The 23,391-nt window shown below is 47.8% G+C and overlaps 1 protein-coding gene across 1 annotated transcript; it reads left to right on the top strand.

The window, feature by feature from the left end:
- Nucleotides 1-1,396: 1,396 nt before the first annotated feature.
- On the top strand, nucleotides 1,397-21,817 carry LOC136747520 (mucin-2-like). Its single transcript, XM_066700400.1, has 19 exons — nucleotides 1,397-3,676; nucleotides 3,929-4,179; nucleotides 4,418-4,592; nucleotides 5,077-5,315; nucleotides 5,754-5,937; nucleotides 6,211-12,931; nucleotides 13,436-13,614; nucleotides 13,803-13,872; nucleotides 15,554-15,669; nucleotides 15,882-15,913; nucleotides 16,143-16,320; nucleotides 16,741-16,845; nucleotides 17,170-17,210; nucleotides 17,321-17,443; nucleotides 17,798-19,021; nucleotides 19,250-19,378; nucleotides 19,772-19,811; nucleotides 20,935-21,058; nucleotides 21,168-21,817. The coding sequence occupies exons 1-19, from the start codon at nucleotides 1,579-1,581 to the stop codon at nucleotides 21,379-21,381; spliced, it is 12,243 nt and encodes a 4,080-aa protein (XP_066556497.1). The 5' UTR covers nucleotides 1,397-1,578; the 3' UTR covers nucleotides 21,382-21,817.
- The last annotated feature ends 1,574 nt before the right edge of the window (nucleotides 21,818-23,391 follow it).

Here is a 23,391-nt window from a genome sequence, read left to right as displayed (position 1 = left end):
CTCTAATGTGACTGTTATGACCTCTATGTGACTGAGGTTTCTGAGGTCGCTATTATTGAACATGATTATTTTACTCCCGCACCACCGTGCGGCTCCAGCGCAGTGCAGCTCTGTGGAGAACGCGCCTGCGCAGTTCGCACTGCGTTGTAGCCGCACTGCGGTGCTGGAATAAAAGAATCATGTTCAATAATAGCGACAGTTCTGGGTGGTCAAATACACTTTTTATGACTACAAACCGATGGTTCTTTCGGAAAAATGGGATGATGGGTCCAATCGAACGTGCATAAAATGTTATTTTTTAATGATTTTCGTGACTTTTCTGATTTCCCCCATTGACTCTCAGGAAAGCAGCTCAATAGTTAGGACCCCAGTGATGTCACTGTTTATTTCTCAATCTCTGATTTCTGCTACATAGAATGAGCTGGACATGAAAAACTCACTCCACATAATATGTTTCTACTTATAGAATAACCTGACAAAATATGGATTTTCGGTGGAGTTCCCCTTTAAGGCGAAGTTTCAGGCTAGATTTGTCGGTGGACCATATCGGATTACAACATCTATTATTTCCGATATCCGATCCAGTGTTTTTGGTCTGTATCAGACCGATATCGATACGGATTATCGGATTGCCGCATCTCTCATTACCTCCAATAGCTTCTGTACTATATACGTGGACATATATTCATGCACTCATATTTTAAGTATAAGACAGAAAATGTTGCTACATTCTCCTGTCTACTGTGAAGCCACTGTATGCAGCTCCTTCTCATAACATGAAGGCCACCCACAGCTTTGGTTAGAATCTGTAGCTCCTGAGTGTCCTGATTGTCTGTCCGCAGAGTGCTGGTGTGTGTACCAGGGCCAGGAGTACCCAATGAATGCTGTGATCTACAGCACCACAGATGGCATCGGGGGCTGCATCAGTGCCATCTGTGGTGCCAATGGGACCATCCATCGTGAGATCAGCCCCTGCGCCAGCACCACTGCTGCCCCCACCACCACCTTCATATTCAGCACTACAGCCAAGCCCTCCTCTACAACCACCCCCCAAGGTATACTGCCACCCCATAACCAACACCAACATGTAACATGTTCTTTGGCAAGGTCACGTCATTGTCAGCAGGCTGCTCATTACATTACATTACATTACTTGTCATTTAGCAGACGCACCCATTTATACAGCTGGGCATTTTACTAGAGAAATCGAAGTGAAGTACCTTGCTCAAGGATACAACAGCACTGCCCCACCTGGGATTTGAAGCCATAACCTTCCAGTTATGAGTCCAGAGCCCTAGGAATGAAGGAACATGGCAGAAATGTGGATAAAGATAATAAAACTATGATAATTTCTATTTATTTATTTCTCTCTCTTTTCCAAAAATGTCAGCTTTTTCAACTACTTTCGGTCCACCTTCAACACACTGTGAGGTGGAGACTTGTGAGTGGTCAGTCTGGTACGACAGCCATTACCCTGACCTAGGACCTAACCACGGAGACTTTGAGACTTTTGAAGGGCTCAGGAAGGAGGGCTTCCCAGTGTGCAAGGATCCCACAGACCTACAGTGTGAGGCAGCCATGTACCCCGACACACCCCTGGCTGAGTTGGGACAGGTGGTGCAGTGCGACAAGGCCTTTGGGCTCATGTGCCAGAACGAAGATCAGAACCCACCCATCTGCTACAATTATAGAATCAGAGTGCTATGCTGCAGCTCCAAACCCTGTGCAGCAACATCCCCTGGACAAACCACACCCAGTCAGACCACATCCAAGAAGAGCACACCTGAGAATACCTCAGCTGGTAAGACCACGCCTGGACACACCACAACTGGGCAGACATCTCAGGGCCAGACCACACCTGGTAGGACCACACCTGGACAGACTACACCTGGACAAACTACACCTGGACAGACCACATCTGGGAAGACCACACCTGGACAGACCACCCCTGAGCTTACCACATCTGGACGGACATCACCTAGGCAAACCACATCTGGTCAGTCCACATCTGGACAGACCACACCTGGGAAGACCACACCTAGACAGACCACACCTGGTCAGTCCACACCTGTACAGACCACGAAGACTCTGTTCACATCCAGCAGTGTCCCCACCTCCCTGTCCACCAGCTCCCCTACTACCTGCAGGCGCCAGTGCCAGTGGTCCGAGTGGTTCAACACCCACCTGCCCACCTTTGGCTCAGAGGAGGGGGACTTTGAGAGCTTCGGAGACATCAGGCAGAACGGAAGCAAGATCTGCACTGAGCCATCCAAGGTGGAGTGCACGGCGGTCAAGTTCCCCAATAGGACAATAGAGGAGGTGGGACAGGTCGTGAAGTGCAGCGTCACCAGCGGCTTGCTCTGCAGGAACAAGGACCAAACCGGAGCTCTGCAGCTGTGCTACGACTACAAGATCCGGGTGCAGTGCTGCAGCTTGTATGAGTGTGAGACCACAATCTCTCAGCCCTCCTTGAGCACGCCAGTGCATACAACCTCAGCCACAGGGAAAACGACCACTGCAGGTGCAACATCTGGACAATCTACCTCTCCGGGGAAAATTGCCACAGGGAGCACAGAGCAAAGTACTCAGGAACACACCACCCCAAGGGGATCCACAGCGTTTACTGTGACCTCCAGTACAGGAAATACATCCAAGCCAGCACAAACAACATCAGCTACTCTTACGTCTGCTCATGTTTCAGCCCCAGGGACAACAACTTCCCATCCTTTGAGCACGAATGCAGGCCCAACAGAAGCCACGTCTGCCACAACATCCCTGGTCCCCATCACATCCACCCCAGCTGTCAGAACAGGATCCACGATCGCCCCCTCCACCGAGAGGCTTGTATCCACTGAGAAAACCGCAGCACCTACAACACAGGCTAAGTCCACTGAGGAAACCTACACTACAGTGAAGATCACCATACTACAGACTACCTCCAGCTACATTAAGGACCTGACAGAAACGCTGCCAAACCTGACACTGCCCCCAGATTTCACACTGCCAGATGGGGAAACAACTCCAATGAAAACAACACCTAGAGGCACCACACCTGGAGAGACCACACTTAGACACAGCACACCTGGAGAGACCACAACTAGACGTACTACACCTGGAGACACCACACATGGAGAGACCACACTTAGACACAGCACACCTGGAGAGACCACACTTAGACACAGCACACCTGGAGAGACCACAACAAGACATACTACACCTGGAGACACCACACATGGAGAGACCACACTTAGACATACCACACCTGGAGAGACCACACCAGTAGAGACCACACCTAAACGCACCACACCTGGAGAGACCACAGCTAGACACACCACAGCTGGAGAGACCACACCTAGACGTACTACACCTGGAGACACCACAAATGGAGAGACCACACTTAGACACACGACAGCTAGAGAAACCACACCTGCAGAAACCACACCTAAACACACGACACCTGGAGAGACCACAGTTGGACCACTCCCTACAAATGGGTCTTACATGAGCAGCACACAGCTGCCTACCATGGCACACACCACTTCTCCATTTGTCTCTTCAACCACCAGCACGAGACCCACCACAGGGAGACCTACCAGCCCTGGGCAGTCCACAGAGCCAGCCAGCTCTCCCAACACACCATGCATTTGCAATGCCAATGGGCAGAATTTTCCCCCTGGTAAGTCCTCTTCTTCCAATTGATTATTAATGCACAGAGGAAAAAGTCTCAATGCATCACAATGCACCACATAGTATAGCTCCACTGGTGGTAGTCACAGGAGACAGACATCCAGTTCTAAGTCAGTACATCATAAATCTGAAACCAGTCCTCTGGACGTATGAGGAAAGTATCCAATCACAGAGTGGTGGCAACTTTCACATGGCAGAATGCTTGTGAAGCTCATGTCCCTCTCTCTGTATCTTCGTGCAGGTGCTTTGATATACAACACCACAGACAGTGCAGGCTGGTGTTACACTGCTCTCTGCAATGCAACCTGTGGGATTGAGAAGAAGGCATCCGAATGCCACTCCACCCCTACTCCCTCCACCACCACTGCCCCAAGCACCGCTGCAAAAACAACCGCCCCTGGGACAACAGATGCCCCCACAACTACAGTAGCCCCAGAGACCACCAGCCCTGCTCCTGAGAAGGAGTGTGCTGCCCTGACGCCCCCCAGAAAGGTAACACTCCATTGGGAAAGCATAAACCAGCATTTGGATGACACACACACTTGAAAAGCAGCATATTAAATATTGTCTTCTATACAGGTAAAGTGTTCTACTTCCAGCCTGTGCTATAAAGATCATTGACGTGAAGAACAATGTCTCTGCATAGCAATCAGCTATTACAGAACTTTGGTTTCTACCAAATGTGTGCATTTCATGGCCTGGCAAATGAAAGGACCTTTGCCTTTAACAGCTCAATGAGACCTGGAAGCTGGATAGATGCACTGAGGCCACCTGCAAAGGGAACAACCAGATTGAGGTCAATCCCATCCTCTGCAAACCAGCTGAGAAGGTCACCTGTGCCAATGGACGCCCCGCCCGCAAAATATACGATGATAGCGGCTGCTGTTACACCTACACCTGTGAATGTGAGTTAGCAACTGACCTGCACAGCGCCAGTCGAGCTCTGGGGGTACAGCAACAGGTCCTTACAGACTGGGCAGTAGATCTCAGTACTCAGTCCGTAGCACAGCATGCTTCACCAGGAAGGCCATTCCTGTGTTACACATCTGTTACATATCTGTCTGTAAAGGAACAAACTTTACACTCCTATAGCATTTTCCATAAATCATAGTACTCTATAGTACTCTACTCTATATTCCAAAGTACAAAACTTTGGCAATATTGCTGATAGGAGAAGTGCCTATAAAACATTTAAAATGTATATTAAATTGAGTACAACAATAACCAAATTTTATAAGTCAGAGCTTGGCTGAAAAAAATCCCCCCACCAAAACCCACTCTTACTGGAGCTAAAACAGTGCCATGGCCTCTGTAGCGGAATAGGCAACACTGCCCAGATGCTGAGTCTCTAGCTGTGCAGACTGAGCGCTCCTGTCACTTGTGTCATAGGTGTCTGTGCCAGCTGGGGTTACCATCACCACATGACATTCGACGGGACGTACTACCCCTACAGCGGCCAGTGCAACCACGTGCTGGTGCAACAGATCAGCCCCAAGTACGACAACTTCCGCATCTATGTGGACGACAACGACTGCTACGGCCAGCAGAGCGGGCTCTGCTCCCGCACCCTGCGCATCTTCTACAGGGGCAGCGAACTCCGGCTCACCCAGAGGAACAGGAAGAACATGGTGAACAACAATATTAATACAGATATTCATACACCTTTATATAATATAGCGCCCTTTGCAGGGTACCCACAGAGGGCTTTACAAATTGAAAATAAACAATAAACAGACAAAACAAACAAATAAAACAAATCAATCGTTAGGCACGGAGGAGAGAAAAACAAACACTCCTATAGGATAGCATATTGTTATAGGAGAAAATAACTAGACTAGAAATACAAAGATTCAGCCATGAATTAAAGACACAGTATGTCAACTGTTGATGAACATACACACTGCAGTATACTCTCAGGATCTCCTAGCACTGACTAACTGACAGGGATGATGTCTGTGTGCTTTTTTAAACAGTTTTATAGTGCATTTGTATATTGTCAATAAGGTACAACTTGCAAAGTACTTACTCCATCCCACTGCTTCTGCTTCTCACCTGGGTCCCTGCAGGTGTTTTTCGATGGTAGACGAGTCTTCCCCAACCTTTACAAGAGTGGATTCAAGATCTTCTCCACAGGCATCAGCATGCATGTCCAGATCATGGAAATCAAGGTGCACGTGGCATATGCAGGCATGATCTCTGTTGTCACTGTGCCATACAAACTGTTCTCCCACAACACAGAGGGACTCTGCGGTAAGAGCCTCCTCCCAGTTACCTTTGCAACAAGTTCAGTTTAATCATTTAATCATTTAATCTTATATCCCTTTTTATTGTTGTAGCTTTGAAATGTTTAACTCAGTATTCTATGGTATTCATGTCCCTATAAAACTATACATATAGGTAATATCAGAGCAGAAATCTATAGGCATCTTCAAACCTGAGCTACTTATTTTGGTGCACTTCATTGTTACCCTGCAAGTGGGATGTCACGACACTGCTGTGAAATGTTCAATCCTACCTTGGCAGGTACCTGCAGCAACACAAGGGTGGAGGACTGCAGACTGCCTAGCGGAGATACAGCTGCCACCTGCACCAAGATGGCTCCAGACTGGAAGGCTCCTGGGCAGGATAGCCCTGCCTGTATGAGCACAACTCCACTGCCTCCCACCAGTCCTGCGACAAGTACCAAGCACGCTCACCCCACTACATCTGGGCCATCCACCACCCTCTTGTTACCTACCACTCACAAGACGACACTGGTGACATCTTTATCATCCACAACCAGCAAACCCACAGTAACCAAGCCTACCGTTTCTCTAACTATCCCAACACTTCCAACACGTTCAACTGGAAACACAACACCTGTACAAACTACAACACTAGGAAAGACAACATCAGTAATTACAGAGACCATGTCTACAAAAACTACACCTGGACAAACCACAACTGGGGAAATGACAACAGGAAATACATCACCTGGACAGACCACATCGACACCTAAAACAACATCTGTACATACCTCAACTGAAGGGACCACATCTAGCAGGACCACACCTGGGGAAATGACAACAGGAAAAACATCACCTGGACAGACCACATCATCAGATAAAACAACATCTGTACTGACCTCACCTGAAGGGACCACATCCAGAAGGACCACACCTGGGGAAATGACGACAAGAAAGACCTCGTCCGGTCAAACTACACCAGCAGGCCACACAACATCTGTACAGACCTCACCTGAAGGGACCACATCAAGAAAGACCACACCTGGGGAAATGACGACAGGAAAGACATCACCTGGACAGACCACATCAGCAGGCCACACAACATCTGTACAGACCTCACCTGAAGGGACCACATCAAGAAGGACCACACCTGGGGAAATTACAACAGGAAAAACTTCACCTGGTCACACCACATCGACAGCTAAAACAACATCTGTACTGACCTCACCTGAAGGGACCACATCTAGACGCACCACACCTGGGGAAATGACAACAGGAAAGACATCACCTGGAAAGACCACATCATCAGATAAAACTACATCTGTACAGACCTCACCTGAAGGGACAACATCAAGAAAGACCACACCTGGGGAAATGACAACGGGAAAGACCTCGTCTGGTCAAACTACATCATCAGGTCACACAACATCTGTACAGACCTCACCTGAAGGGACCACATCAAGAAAGACCACACCTAGGGAAATGACGACAGGAAAGACATCACCTGGACAGACCACATCAGCAGGCCACCCAACATCTGTACAGACCTCACCTGAAGGGACCACATCAAGAAGGACCACACCTGGGGAAATTACAACAGGAAAAACATCACCTGGACAGACCACATCGACAGCTAAAACAACATCTGTAAAGACCTCACCTGAAGGGACCACATCAAGAAGGACCACACCTGGGGAAAACACAACAGGAAAGACAACACCTGGACAGACCACATCATCAGATAAAACAACATCTGTACAGACCTCACCTGAAGGGACCACATCTAGACGCACCACACCTGGGGAAATGACAACAGGAAAGACATCACCTGGACAGACCACATCACCAGGCCACACAACATCTGTACAGACCTCACCTGAAGGGACCACCTCAAGAAAGACCACAACTGGGGAAATGACAACAGGAAAGACCTCGTCTGGTCAGACCACATCACCAAGCCACACAACATCTGTAAAGACCTCCCCCGAAGGGACCACATCAAGAAAGACCACACCTGGGGAAATGACAACAGGAAAGACATCACCTGGACAGACCACATCATCAGATAAAACTACATCTGTACAGACCTCACCTGAAGGGACAACATCAAGAAAGACCACACCTGGGGAAATGACAACAGGAAAGACCTCGTCTGGTCAAACTACATCAGCAGGTCACACAACATCTGTACAGACCTCACCTGAAGGGACCACATCAAGAAAGACCACACCTAGGGAAATGACAACAGGAAAGACATCACCTGGACAGACCACATCATCGGGTAAAACAACATCTGTACAGACTTCATCTGAAGGGACCACATCGAGAAGGACCACACCTGGGGAAATGACAACAGGAAAAACATCACCTGGACACACCACATCGACAGCTAAAACAACATCTGTACTGACCTCACCTGAAGGGACCACATCTAGACGCACCACACCTGGGGAAAACACAACAGGAAAGACAACACCTGGACAGACCACATCATCAGATAAAACAACACCTGTACAGACCTCACCTGAAGGGACCACATCAAGAAAGACCACACTTGGGGAAATGACAACAGGAAAGACCTCGTCTGGTCAAACTACATCAGCAGGTCACACAACATCTGTACAGACCTCACCTGAAGGGACCACATCAAGAAAGACCACACCTAGGGAAATGACAACAGGAAAGACATCACCTGGACAGACCACATCATCGGGTAAAACAACATCTGTACAGACCTCACCTGAAGGGACCACATCAAGAAAGACCACACCTAGGGAAATGACGACAGGAAAGACATCACCTGGACAGACCACATCAGCAGGCCACCCAACATCTGTACAGACCTCACCTGAAGGGACCACATCAAGAAGGACCACACCTGGGGAAATTACAACAGGAAAAACATCACCTGGACAGACCACATCGACAGCTAAAACAACATCTGTAAAGACCTCACCTGAAGGGACCACATCAAGAAGGACCACACCTGGGGAAAACACAACAGGAAAGACAACACCTGGACAGACCACATCATCAGATAAAACAACATCTGTACAGACCTCACCTGAAGGGACCACATCTAGACGCACCACACCTGGGGAAATGACAACAGGAAAGACATCACCTGGACAGACCACATCACCAGGCCACACAACATCTGTACAGACCTCACCTGAAGGGACCACCTCAAGAAAGACCACAACTGGGGAAATGACAACAGGAAAGACCTCGTATGGTCAGACCACATCACCAAGCCACACAACATCTGTAAAGACCTCCCCCGAAGGGACCACATCAAGAAAGACCACACCTGGGGAAATGACAACAGGAAAGACCTCGTCTGGTCAGACCACATCACCAAGCCACACAACATCTGTAAAGACCTCACCCGACGGGACCACATCAAGAAAGACCACACCTAGGGAAATGACGACAGGAAAGACATCACCTGGACAGACCACATCAGCAGGCCACCCAACATCTGTACAGACCTCACCTGAAGGGACCACATCAAGAAGGACCACACCTGGGGAAATTACAACAGGAAAAACATCACCTGGACAGACCACATCGACAGCTAAAACAACATCTGTAAAGACCTCACCTGAAGGGACCACATCAAGAAGGACCACACCTGGGGAAAACACAACAGGAAAGACAACACCTGGACAGACCACATCATCAGATAAAACAACATCTGTACAGACCTCACCTGAAGGGACCACATCTAGACGCACCACACCTGGGGAAATGACAACAGGAAAGACATCACCTGGACAGACCACATCACCAGGCCACACAACATCTGTACAGACCTCACCTGAAGGGACCACCTCAAGAAAGACCACAACTGGGGAAATGACAACAGGAAAGACCTCGTATGGTCAGACCACATCACCAAGCCACACAACATCTGTAAAGACCTCCCCCGAAGGGACAACATCAAGAAAGACCACTCCTGGGGAAATGACAACAGGAAAGACCTCGTCTGGTCAGACCACATCACCAAGCCACACAACATCTGTAAAGACCTCACCCGACGGGACCACATCAAGAAAGACCACACCTAGGGAAATGACAACAGGAAAGACATCACCTGGACAGACCACATCATCGGGTAAAACAACATCTGTACAGACCTCACCTGAAGGGACCACATCAAGAAAGACCACACCTAGGGAAATGACGACAGGAAAGACATCACCTGGACAGACCACATCAGCAGGCCACCCAACATCTGTACAGACCTCACCTGAAGGGACCACATCAAGAAGGACCACACCTGGGGAAATTACAACAGGAAAGACAACACCTGGACAGACCACATCGACAGCTAAAACAACATCTGTAAAGACCTCACCTGAAGGGACCACATCAAGAAGGACCACACCTGGGGAAAACACAACAGGAAAGACAACACCTGGACAGACCACATCATCAGATAAAACAACATCTGTACAGACCTCACCTGAAGGGACCACATCTAGACGCACCACACCTGGGGAAATGACAACAGGAAAGACATCACCTGGACAGACCACATCACCAGGCCACACAACATCTGTACAGACCTCACCTGAAGGGACCACCTCAAGAAAGACCACAACTGGGGAAATGACAACAGGAAAGACCTCGTATGGTCAGACCACATCACCAAGCCACACAACATCTGTAAAGACCTCCCCCGAAGGGACAACATCAAGAAAGACCACTCCTGGGGAAATGACAACAGGAAAGACCTCGTCTGGTCAGACCACATCACCAAGCCACACAACATCTGTAAAGACCTCACCCGACGGGACCACATCAAGAAAGACCACACCTGGGGAAATGACAACAGGAAAGACATCACCTGGACAGACCACATCATCGGGTAAAACAACATCTGTACAGACTTCATCTGAAGGGACCACATCGAGAAGGACCACACCTGGGGAAATGACAACAGGAAAAACATCACCTGGACACACCACATCGACAGCTAAAACAACATCTGTACTGACCTCACCTGAAGGGACCACATCTAGACGCACCACACCTGGGGAAAACACAACAGGAAAGACCTCGTCTGGTCAAACTACATCAGCAGGTCACACAACATCTGTACAGACCTCACCTGAAGGGATCACATCAAGAAAGACCACACCTAGGGAAATGACAACAGGAAAGACATCACCTGGACAGACCACATCATCAGATAAAACAACATCTGTACATACATCAACTGAAGGGACCACATCGAGAAGGACCACACTTGGGGAAATGACGACAGGAAAGACATCACCTGGACAGACCACATCATCAGATAAAACAACATCTGTACATACCTCAACTGAAGGGACCACATCGAGAAGGACCACACCTGGGGAAATGACGACAGGAAAGACATCACCTGGTCAGACCACATCACCAGGCCACACAACATCTGTACAGACCTCACCTGAAGGGACCACATCAAGAAAGACCACACCTGGGGAAATGACAACAGGAAAGACCTCATCTGGTCAAACTACATCAGCAGGTCACACAACATCTGTACATACCTCAATTGAAGGGACCACATCGAGAAGGACCACACCTGGGGAAATGACAACAGGAAAGACCTCGTATGGTCAGACCACATCACCAAGCCACACAACATCTGTAAAGACCTCCCCCGAAGGGACAACATCAAGAAAGACCACTCCTGGGGAAATGACAACAGGAAAGACCTCGTCTGGTCAGACCACATCACCAAGTCACACAACATCTGTAAAGACCTCACCCGACGGGACCACATCAAGAAAGACCACACCTAGGGAAATGACAACAGGAAAGACATCACCTGGACAGACCACATCTTCAGATAAAACAACATCTGTACATACATCAACTGAAGGGACCACATCGAGAAGGACCACACCTGGGGAAATGACGACAGGAAAGACATCACCTGGTCAGACCACATCACCAGGCCACAAAACATCTGTACAGACCTCACCTGAAGGGACCACATCAAGAAAGACCACACCTGGGGAAATGACAACAGGAAAGACCTCATCTGGTCAAACTACATCAGCAGGTCACACAACATCTGTACATACCTCAATTGAAGGGACCACATCGAGAAGGACCACACCTGGGGAAATGACAACAGGAAAAACATCACCTGGACACACCACATCGACAGCTAAAACAACATCTGTACTGACCTCACCTGAAGGGACCACATCTAGACGCACCACACCTGGGGAAAACACAACAGGAAAGACAACACCTGGACAGACCACATCATCAGATAAAACTACATCTGTACAGACCTCACCTGAAGGGACAACATCAAGAAAGACCACACCTGGGGAAATGACAACAGGAAAGACCTCGTCTGGTCAGACCACATCACCAAGCCACACAACATCTGTACAGACCTCACCTGAAGGGACCACATCAAGAAAGACCACACCTGGGGAAATGACAACAGGAAAGACGTCACCTGGCCGCACAACATCTGTACAGACCTCACCTGAAGGGACCACATCAAGAAAGACTACACCTGGGGAAATGACAACAGGAAAGACATCACCTGGACAGACCACATCAGCAGGTCACGCAACATCTGTACAGACCTCACCTGAAGGGACCACATCAAGAAAGACCACACCTGGGGAAATGACAACAGGAAATACGTCACCTGGCCACACAACATCTTTACAGACCTCACCTGAAGGGACCACATCTAGACAGACCACAGCTGGACAAACCACACCTGGGGAAATAACAACAGGAAAACCATCCACACCTAATGTCACACACACCACCGCCACGCCCACAACAGCCACACCTCCCATCCCCTTGTCTTCTACTGTTACACACACCACAATCCGAGGGACCAGCACCCTTCTTCCAACAACATCAGCTCCCACAATGTCTACAGCTGAACCTCCTGGGTCAACAACCTCGCTGTCTGTTCCACCCACCTCCGTCAAGCCAACCGACACCCCACCCTGCAAGGCCCCTCTGTGTGATCTCATCAACAGCGAGTAAGTCCTGCCTACCTCTTTGTTTTCTGCATCCTCTGATGGGAGGAAAGTATTCTGCATTGGTCCATGGGTGCTCAATATTGTTCAGTTTGCCTTGTCCAGGTGCTCTTTGTCATCTCACAGCTGGCTGCAAGTTTTCAGCTGACATGTGACAACTAATTTATAATGGAGACATGGTGTTGTGATGATTCATTTCTGTTGCACTGGTAGTGATCCTGCCGGGCTGCTCTGTGTAAGGGAGAGCCCAGTACCACTGCATGCATTCTCACTGACCCCTATGGGTAAGGCCCAACCTGGCACTGTATCAGCTACACATAGATAAATGATAAAATAAAACAAAGGTGCTTGCATGAACATACTCTTATAACGTCGTCATAAGAGAAGGTCTATAATCACAATCATAAAAATATGTTTTTCTTTCAAATCAGCCAGCCACATCACCTCCTTTGGGCTTTGCTAGTTTCCATTAATAGAACACTAACAGGCCAATCTCCTGTCTGTTAGACTATTCCAGGCCTGCCACTCACTGGTCCCTCCGGAGCCCTTCTACACATCCTGTGTGCAGGACGCCTGTGAGCTGAGTGAGGTGGACGCCGAGTGCAGTGATCTGCAGAGCTACGCCGGCCTGTGCGCTGAGCAAGGAGTCTGTGTGGACTGGAGGAACCGCACACAGGGGAAATGCTGTGAGTTACATGCTAAACACGTTGGGAAGGAGCAGGCCTGAGTGCATTCCCGCCCATGCTATGGTTATCTTCTCTGCTGTATTTTCTGTCATAAGCACATGAGAACCTGAGGAAGTTATACTTCTCCTTCAGCTGCTGCAATCGACATACAAAACACATATTTACTTTCTCCCCCTGTCTCCCTGCAGTGTTCCCCTGTCCTGGCACTAAGGAGTACAGACCCTGTGGGCCCGAGGTGGAGCTCACCTGCAACCACAGGTACCACCTCTCTCGCTCTGTCCCTGTCTCTGACCCCGTTCACACTTATTAGGCTGGCCCTGGGCCGCCTCAAATTTAGGCTGGCTTTTTTCAGACACCCCGTTCACACTTGCAGTTTTAGGAGGCCTAAGTGCGTCACATATGCGGTTGAAAAGGCTGCCTAAACTAAATGCATGCCGGGAATAAACAAATCAGCTCAAACAAACCAGTGACGCAGGACATTAGGTTTGCTTACAGGTGTATGCGCTGTATTTATAATCACAACTTATTAACATCGATTGGCTATTGTTCGGTTCTATATTTTATTTGAAAGTAATCTTAACCCTTTGCAGCCGAAGCTTTCTAAAATAATTAAAAATGTGCTGATTCAATGGGGAATCTAATTCTTATATTTCCCTTTTCAAATGTCTATCTTCGGTTCTGCAAGTCTAAAAGTGCTGTTACAATTCACCCGAAAGCGAAGCACCTTTATTAGCACATCTGCATTAAATCACAAGAAATCATATGCATTAGTATGCAATCATATGCATCGAAAACAGCCTCTGTGACGCGTCTATAGTTATATCAGACAGCAGCGCTGTGCACTTCCTGCAGTTTGTTTTTTAACTTTTTATCTTCCATCCACATTGTAAACAGCGCTTTCATTTCTGCATTGTCCCAGTTTTTACCTCTAACGCTGGCATTGTGATTGTACTGCTCAGCTCAATATAATCGCATTTCGGATTGGATAGTAAATAGCTGGTCTCGTATTAAAATGCACCGATTTGAATGGAAACCTGCTTGGGTTAAATATAAATAGTTTTACAGCAATATCCTGATAATTAATAAAGTTATGGTCCCATTCACAATTTCACAAGGCAATTTCCATGTGTAAAATGCATACTGTTAAATTTCAGACTTCAATCATACTTCGTACAAGAACAAACAATAACAAGTTATAAATACCAGCTACACACTTTTATTTTAATTGACCGAGTAGTTTGAACTGTTTACATTATAACTCATTACTTAGCCTAGACTTTTATAATATATATAAAGATGTGAGCTAGCAAAATGTAACAGTACATTTAAGGCTATAGATCGATATGACATTCAGACAATACAGAGACAATACTGTGTGTCCTGCAGCGGTGCAGCTGTGTCGGTGCCTGTGTTTATTGTGTGTTTACTCTGTGTTTATTGTGTGTTTTATTCTGTGTTAATTCTGTGTTTATTCCGCGTCTCTCAGACACGCGTCTCTGGGGGCGGGGCTTGAGTTGCGTCACAGGCCTACACTTTCCACCCGGCCCAGGGCCCGTCGCGTTCACATTTACATTTAGGCCGGGTCGAAAAGCAGGACTAGTTTTGACTTGGGCCGGCCTAAATCTGAAGTGTGAACGGGGTCTCTGTTTCTATCTCTTTCTGGCCCATCCGTTCTCTCCCAGAGTTTCAGTCTGTGACAATTCCCTATCATTTTATTCATTTTGGAATTGTCAACACAACACCTCTCCCAATATATGTATTACTTTGATTTACATAATTGATCACGTGTCAGTGAAATACATACCTCCTACAGACAGGAGTACTGGCCACATCTGTCTACCTCTGCTCTCCCTCCCTGTCGATGTTTCTTTTCCGAGTATGACATCAGCAGATCTGACAGCTGTATTTCTCTTCTCCCACCTGTGTTTCCACTGATCAGATATAATGAGGTGTTCAGCAAAGAGAAGGACAGAGGGAATCTGCGGGAGGGCTGCTTCTGTCCCAACGACACCACCCTCTTCAACACCATCTCCGACGTCTGTGTCTCCTCCTGTGGTGAGGGTTCAGCCAGACCCAGCAGACTAGAACACAGGGCTTACTGCTTAACTAGATTACAGAACCACGCTGACTGTATTTCAAGTGTCAGTTTGGGAATGTATTGATCTTAATATTTCTAAGTATGGTTACTCCAGAGGGGTTGATTGTGACTTGCAGTAAGAGATGCAATAGGCTGTGATCATTGTGTTAACACTTGTTTTTGGTTTCAGATTGTACTGGCCCAGATGGCATGCCCAAACAGGTATGTCAAAACCCTCATTCATTTTTAATACCATTCCCCTTAACACACAAAGGTTTTAATTTAGAAAACTAAAACAATAATTATTTCAGATAAAGCCTCCTTGTCTGTTTATTCAGTTTTACATTGACAGAACAGATATAGTCTGATATTTAGAGAAGACCAGACTGCTCTTTTGTGTCTCAGTAATTAGTCTCATTCCCATCTATACCTCCTCCCTCCCCTCACCCAGCTGGGAGAGACCTGGCAGAGTAACTGCCACGACTGTGTGTGTGACAACGCCACCATGAGCGTGCAGTGCCGCCCCCATGCCTGCCCCCTCCCACCCATGCTGCCCTGCAACAAGGAGGGCCAGGTCCTGGTCACCCTGCCCATGGATGGCAACACCTGCTGCAACATCACCAAGTGCGGTGAGAGACCAGACAGGCAGGGGATGCAGTGAGAGTCACAGAGAGAGACAGAGACAGGGGGTGCAGTGAGACAGGCAGGGCAAAATAAGAACAAACACAGAGGAGATGTGCTCCAGTCAGTCCTCCAGATCTGTACAGATTAATTCCTCTAATAAACCTTCATCCAGCATGACCAACTGTGACATGGGTTCAGGGACACAAGGCTGCAGAAATGAGACATTAAACCACAAGAAAGTGCTGCAAACACACAGTGCAAGAGAGCAGCAAATAAGCAAAACTCCACACAGGAATGCTCCTGCTGGCTCTGCCACTACACTTGAATATCTGTTGTTCTCCTCCTGTGGTCGCTTCAGTCAGTGTAACCTTTCAGCAGGGCGGCAGTAAGTTGTTTCAGACACTGAGCTGTGTGTGTCTCTGCAGAGTGTGACCGGAGCCGCTGCACCAGGCCAGAGGAAAGCTGTGAGGCCGGGTTCCAGCCAGTGGCCACGAGCTCAGAGAACAGCTGCTGCCCCATCTACCAGTGTGGTGAGACCTGCCCCCCTGGCCCCAACCTTCTGTCTGTCAGACCTCTGGTTACAACAGTTGAGGTCTGGGGAGGGATGTCCAGTAAATGTTGATAGGCTGACACAGTGAGGAACAGGATCTTAGCATCCAAACACCAGGATGTGCTGCTGGTACCTGCTACAGACAGGGTCTCCTTTGCATCCTGCCAGTACACGTCCACATCCCCACACAGATGCATTCAGCACATTCATAAAATAAACAAACATATAGTTCAACTCAGCATATTCTTACAAGAAGGGTGTTTGTCTCTCAGAGTTTGCTAAAGGTGTCTGTTTCCATCTGCAGTGCCCAAGAAGGTGTGTGTCCTGAACGGCACCGAGTACCAGGTAATGAGCCGATTCTGAGAGGGGGGACTCTGGGGATCCGGGGAACAGCGTTTTTAAACACTGCACAGTGACTTCCATGGAGAAGCTCATCTTTCTCCCTCCTCCTCCAGCCCGGAGTGATCGTGCCCGTGTCCCTGTGTGACGAGTGTAAATGCGGTTTTGAGATGGACCCCAAGATGCAGCTGCACAGGATGGAGTGCAAGACACAGACATGTGACGAGCACTGTCCTGCGGTATGCTTCCCCAGCCTCCCGCACGCTGCTCTGTTTCCCACTGTGCTATATGGTGGAATAGGTTCCTGGTTAATGGACAAGCTGTGTCAACTAGCAACACTTTTGTAAACTTTACTACACATTAGCCAAAGTGAGGTCAGTGAGCCGATGAAGCCATTCATTCATTGTTCTTCCAACCGGAGGGCAGACAGAATCCAGAAAGAGCTTATTTTGGGTGTCAAGGTAAAGCGGGTCTTCAGCACTCAGAACACCCATTCTTCTGTCTGTGCCCAGACCAGTCTCATGGTCACAGATGGAGGCTTTCTTCTGTCACTAACAAATGGAAATCATGTGCTTATTTCTTTTAAAACACAGGGATTCAGATATCGGGAGGTCCCTGGCCAGTGCTGTGGAAAGTGTGCCCAGGTGGCCTGTGTCTTCCCCATGCCAAACACCAAGGACCCCACTGGCAATCCCACTAGCAACAATGGCAACACCACTCCCAGTGGTAACAATGGCAACACCACTCCCAATGGCAACAATAATAACAATGGCAACACCACTCCCACTGGTAACAATGGTAATAATGGTAACAATGGCAACACCACTCCCACTGGCAACAATGGTAACAATGGCAACAATGGTAACAATGGCAACACCACTCCCACTGGCAACAATGGTCACAATGGCAACAATGGTAACAATGGCAACAATGGTAACAATGGCAACACCACTCCCACTGGCAACAATGGTCACAATGGCAACACCACTCCCAATGGCAACAATGGTAATAATGGCAACAATGGTAACAATGGCAACACCACTCCCACTGGCAACAATGGCAACAATGACAACAATGGTAACAATGGCAACACCACTCCCACTGGCAACAATGGTAACAATGGCAACACCACTCCCACTGGCAACAATGGTAACAATGGCAACACCACTCCCACTGGCAACAATGGTAACAATGGCAACACCACTCCCACTGGCAACAATGGTAACAATGGCAACACCACTCCCTCTGGCAACAATGATAACAATGGCAACACCACTCCCAATGGCAACAATGGTAACAATGGCAACACCACTCCCACTGGCAACAATGGTAACAATGGCAACACCACTCCCACTGGCAACAATGGTAACAATGGGAACACCACTCCCACTGGCAACAATGGTCACAATGGCAACACCACTCCCAATGGCAACAATGGTAATAATGGCAACAATGGTAACAATGGCAACACCACTCCCACTGGCAACAATGGCAACAATGACAACAATGGTAACAATGGCAACACCACTCCCACTGGCAACAATGGTAACAATGGCAACACCACTCCCACTGGCAACAATGGTAACAATGGCAACACCACTCCCACTGGCAACAATGGTAACAATGGCAACACCACTCCCACTGGCAACAATGGTAACAATGGCAACACCACTCCCACTGGCAACAATGGTAACAATGGCAACACCACTCCCTCTGGCAACAATGATAACAATGGCAACACCACTCCCAATGGCAACAATGGTAACAATGGCAACACCACTCCCACAGAGAAGGAGACCCCTCTGTATGAGTTGATGGTGAGTGACAGTACTGTGTGTGATGGCTGTGGTCTTGGTGTGTGTGCAGAGTGTATCTGTTGTATCTGCTGTTTTACATCAACTACATTTTGATTAGAGATCCATATACATATTATTATTATTATTATTATTATTATTATTATTATTATTATTATTATTATTATTATTATTAATAATAATAATAATAATAATAATAATAATAATAACTCCCTCCTCTCCCCCCCCCAGCCTGGAGAGAACATCACCTTCCCTGGAGACAACTGCATGCACTACCAGTGCTTCATGATTGACGGGCAGTATGTACCAATCAGCACCAAGAAGGACTGCCTGGAGTTCCGCCCCGAGGCCTGTGTCCCTGTGAGTGTGTGGGCAGGGCGTGGATCACTAGTTTGGTACGATGTGTCACTGACTGGCATCTCTGTGTTTGATCTTGTTAAAATGTAATGATGTCAGAGGGCGGCCATGTATAAAGACAGAGACTCTGTATGACACTGGAGAGCACAGACTCCTAAAGGTCAATAAACACACCAGTAGCTCAATATCCTCACATCATAGCCAGGCAGATGTCCAGTGGGATAAAACAGTTTCAACTCAGGTCCTTTCAGTTTTCCTCTGTAGTGAACCTTGAGTCCAAGACTGTTACACAAGGTGCATTTACACAGGAAAGTCTATATACTCATTACTACAGCATTAGTTCCAAGACTCTGCATGGACCCATTCATGGCTCTGACCTCTGACCTTCTCTTTCAGGGCACCATTCGCTACTCCGACGACGGCTGTTGTCAGATCTGTAAGTACCACAGTGTTCAGAGCGGGTCGTGAACAGGGCACAGTACACATAAGAAACAGTGTACAATCAAGATGAGGCGATTCGACCCATCGTTCTCATTTGGTGTACATTAATAACTAAGTGACCCAAGGATCCTATCCAGTCCAGGGTGAAAAGGTTCAGTTCCCTCAGTCTCTCAGTAGGACATTCCCCTCAGACCTGGAATAAGTCTGGTTGCTCTCCTCTGAACTGCCTCTAGAGCAGCAATATCTTTCTTGTAGTGTGGAGCCCAGAACTGTCCATAGTATCCAGATGAGCTCTAACTAGTGCATTGTACAGTCTGAACATCACTGCCCTTGTTCTCAATTCTACACTTTTGACAATATACCCTAACATTGTGTTTGCCTTCTTTATTGCTTCCCCACATTGTTTGGATGGAGAAAGTGAGAGTAATTCTGGGGTAATTATCTTCTTTGTCACCCCAGTACAAGCTTGTGAATTATTATATACATTTTAAATCAGTGAAGATACACCAATCAGCCATAACATTATGGCCACTGACAGGTGAAGTGAATAACACTGATAATCACATTATCATGGCACCTGTCAGTGGGTGGGATATATTAGGCAGCAAGCGAACATTTTGAGTGAGCAATGGATGAAGGTGGCCTGGTCTGATGAATCACGAGTTCAAATTCCCCAGATCTCAATCAAATCGAGCATCTGTGGGATGTGCTGGACAAACAAGTCCGATCCATGGAGGCCCCACCTCGCAACTTACAGGACTTAAAGGATCTGCTGCTAACGTCTTGGTGCCAGATAGCACAGCACACCTTCAGAGGTCTAGTGGAGTCCATGTAGACTCCTCTGTCTTTTTCAATTGTTACTTCATCTAGTTCTATTCCCAAGATTGCTCCTGGAGGCAAGCTGCTGAACACCAGTTCATTAAACCTGGGAAGTGAACAAAATGGTCTGATTACACTATTTAAAAATAAATAATGATTTTGCAAGCTGGAGCAAAGATGAGTTGCAGGCCTGCGCTTCATGGCTGTGCTCAGACTGACCCACAAGAGCAGCACACAGGTAATATTGTGTCTCCCTGTGCCCAGTGATACAGCTGTGTGTCTCTTGTCTGTCTCCGCAGGCGATGAGAAGCCCAAGGGTTGCCGGGTGCAGAAGAAGCCCACCACCATCAGCCATGAGGGTTGTGTGTCCCTGAGCCCTGTGGAGGTGTCCTCCTGCCAGGGGGCCTGTAGCACCTACACCCTGTGAGCAAAGCCTTGCGAAACTGACACGCACACACACACACACACACAGTCTCACACAGAGACACACACAAACACAGCCCTGACCCTTGACCCATTTGCTGCCCCTCAGGTATTCCTCCGAGGCCAGCTCCATGGAGCACAAGTGCAGCTGCTGCCAGGAGACCCGGACCAGCCAGAGGAACGTCACCCTGCACTGCGCCGACGGCTCCTCCACCCCGTACACCTACACCTACATCGAGGAGTGCGCATGCAAGGACACCCACTGCCAGGGCCAGTACAATGGCCTGCTCCTCAGCCCAGGCCAGAAGGACAAGAAGAAATAGAGAGGGTGGGGCGGAGAGAAAGAGAGAGAGAGAGAGAGAGAAAGAAAGGATAATATGAAGTATGATGGAAAAGGAAGTCTTAGTCTGTCACATATTTAGTAGTGTAATAGAAAAATGGAATACAAAAATGTATATAAATATATATCATGATTTGAAAAACAATCAGAAAAATTGTTCCTAGCTATCTTTTAACTGTCCACAGGAAACAGGCAGCAACTGTATTTTACAAACTGACCACCTACATTAGCTTAAATGACCTGTTATTTATTTAACTTACACCAGTACTGTGAATTTGCTGTGGGAAGTAAAATAAAATAAATGAAATAAGCAAGTCATCTTGTTGCGAAAATTTGAAATGTTCATTACTTGATTCAGTGTGAATATAATTTGATCGCTGCAATCTCTCCAATAAAACTTCAGTAGTTTGCAATTCAAATGTTTTGTCTGTGGACTTTGTTTGTGCTCTCAGCGCTCCGGTGCGAATCCCTGGCCAGCATCCTCTGCAGTAGCACACAAACACAAACTGTGTTACCTAATCACTCTGCGCAGTTACACATGACAATCCTGTGTTTCCGTGTTTCCCTGTGACTAGTGGTGTACGCCATCATGCCCAATCTCCAGCCACACTGCACACCTGTGGGGCCCACGGTACCCAGCACAGTCTCTGCTGATGTCTGGCACTCTGTGTTGGGTAACTGGTTTGCCCTTCTTAAACAAGATAGGTCACATGAGGGATTTCAGTTCCATCATCTGTCACCTGCAGTTTTTGTACAGGAAAATTACAGGAAAAAAACTGAAAATATAGGACAAACATCCCTCCTGCTGTATGTCTTCAGGGCAGGCATGTAAGTTTGCTTATGTAAAAACCATATTTTTCCAGCATTGGGGGTGGGGGGTTGTCCTGTCTTTCTGAAAGCCAAGCTCTGATATTCACTCCAGCCGAGTCCTTATTAGGCACATCACCTCATTCATTTAGTACAACACGGTTCCCTGCTGTATAAAGCAGGCCATCACCTGAAACCAGCACAGCCTGCAGGAGTGTGGCCCCATAGGTGGATTACGGCATCACTGGGTGCTTATACACCGATCAGCCATAACATTATGACCACTGACAGGTGAAGTGAATAACACTGATAATCTCCTTATCATGGCACCTGTCAGTGGGTGGGATATATTAGGCAGCAAGTGAACATTTTGTCCTCAAAGTTGATGTGTTACAAGCAGGAGAAATAGGCAAGCGTAAGGATCTGAGCGACTTTGACAAGGGCCAAATTGTGATGGCTAGACGACTGGGTCAGAGCATCTCCAAAACTACAGCTCTTGTAGGGTGTTTCTGGTCTGCAGTGGTCAGTACCTATCAAAAGTGGTCCAAGGAAGGAAAAGCGGTGAACCGGCAACAGGGTCATGGGCGGCCAAGGCCTACTGATGCACGTGGGGAGCGAAGGCTGGCCTGTGTGGTCCGATCCAACAGACGATCTGCTGCAGCTCAAATTGCTGAAAAAGTGAATGCTGGTTCTGATAGAAAGGTGTCAGAACACACAGTGCATCACAGTTTGTCGTGTATGGGGCTGCGTAGCTGCAGACCAGTCAGGGTGCCCATGCTCACCCCTGTCCACTGCTGAAAGCACCTACAATGGGCACGTGAGCATCAGAACTGGACCACGGAGCAATGGAAGAAGGTGGCCTGGTCTGTTGAGTCACGAGTTCAAGGTGTTGACTTGGCCTCCAAATTCCCCAGATCTCAATCCAATCGAGCATCTGTGGGATGTGCTGGACAAACAAGTCTGATCCATGGAGGCCCCACCTCGCAACTTACAGGACTTAAAGGATCTGCTGCTAACGTCTTGGTGCCAGATACCACAGCACACCTTCAGAGGTCTAGTGGAGTTCATGCCTCGACGGGTCAGGGCTGTTTTGGCAGCAAAAGGGGGACCTACACAATATTAGGCAGGTGGTCATAATGTTATGGCTGATCGGTGTATACAGCGCATGTTGACTTCTCCCTGCAGC

Source organism: Amia ocellicauda, chromosome 4 (genome assembly GCF_036373705.1).
Source record: "Amia ocellicauda isolate fAmiCal2 chromosome 4, fAmiCal2.hap1, whole genome shotgun sequence".
Taxonomy (NCBI): domain Eukaryota; kingdom Metazoa; phylum Chordata; class Actinopteri; order Amiiformes; family Amiidae; genus Amia; species Amia ocellicauda.
The sequence above is the reverse complement of the archived record's forward strand: the minus strand, read 5'-3'. Positions and strand labels throughout refer to the sequence as shown.

What these genes read in the sequence shown, in the direction of transcription:
- LOC136747520 (XM_066700400.1), top strand. Translation starts at nt 1,579, where the DNA reads ATGTACCCCGACACACCCCTGGCTGAGTTGGGACAGGTGGTGCAGTGC. An exon ending in CCCTGACGCCCCCCAGAAAG is followed by an intron (nt 4,180 to 4,417) that starts GTAACACTCCAT and finishes TGCCTTTAACAG; the next exon opens with CTCAATGAGACCTGGAAGCT. An exon ending in GCCTGTAGCACCTACACCCT is followed by an intron (nt 21,059 to 21,167) that starts GTGAGCAAAGCC and finishes GCTGCCCCTCAG; the next exon opens with GTATTCCTCCGAGGCCAGCT.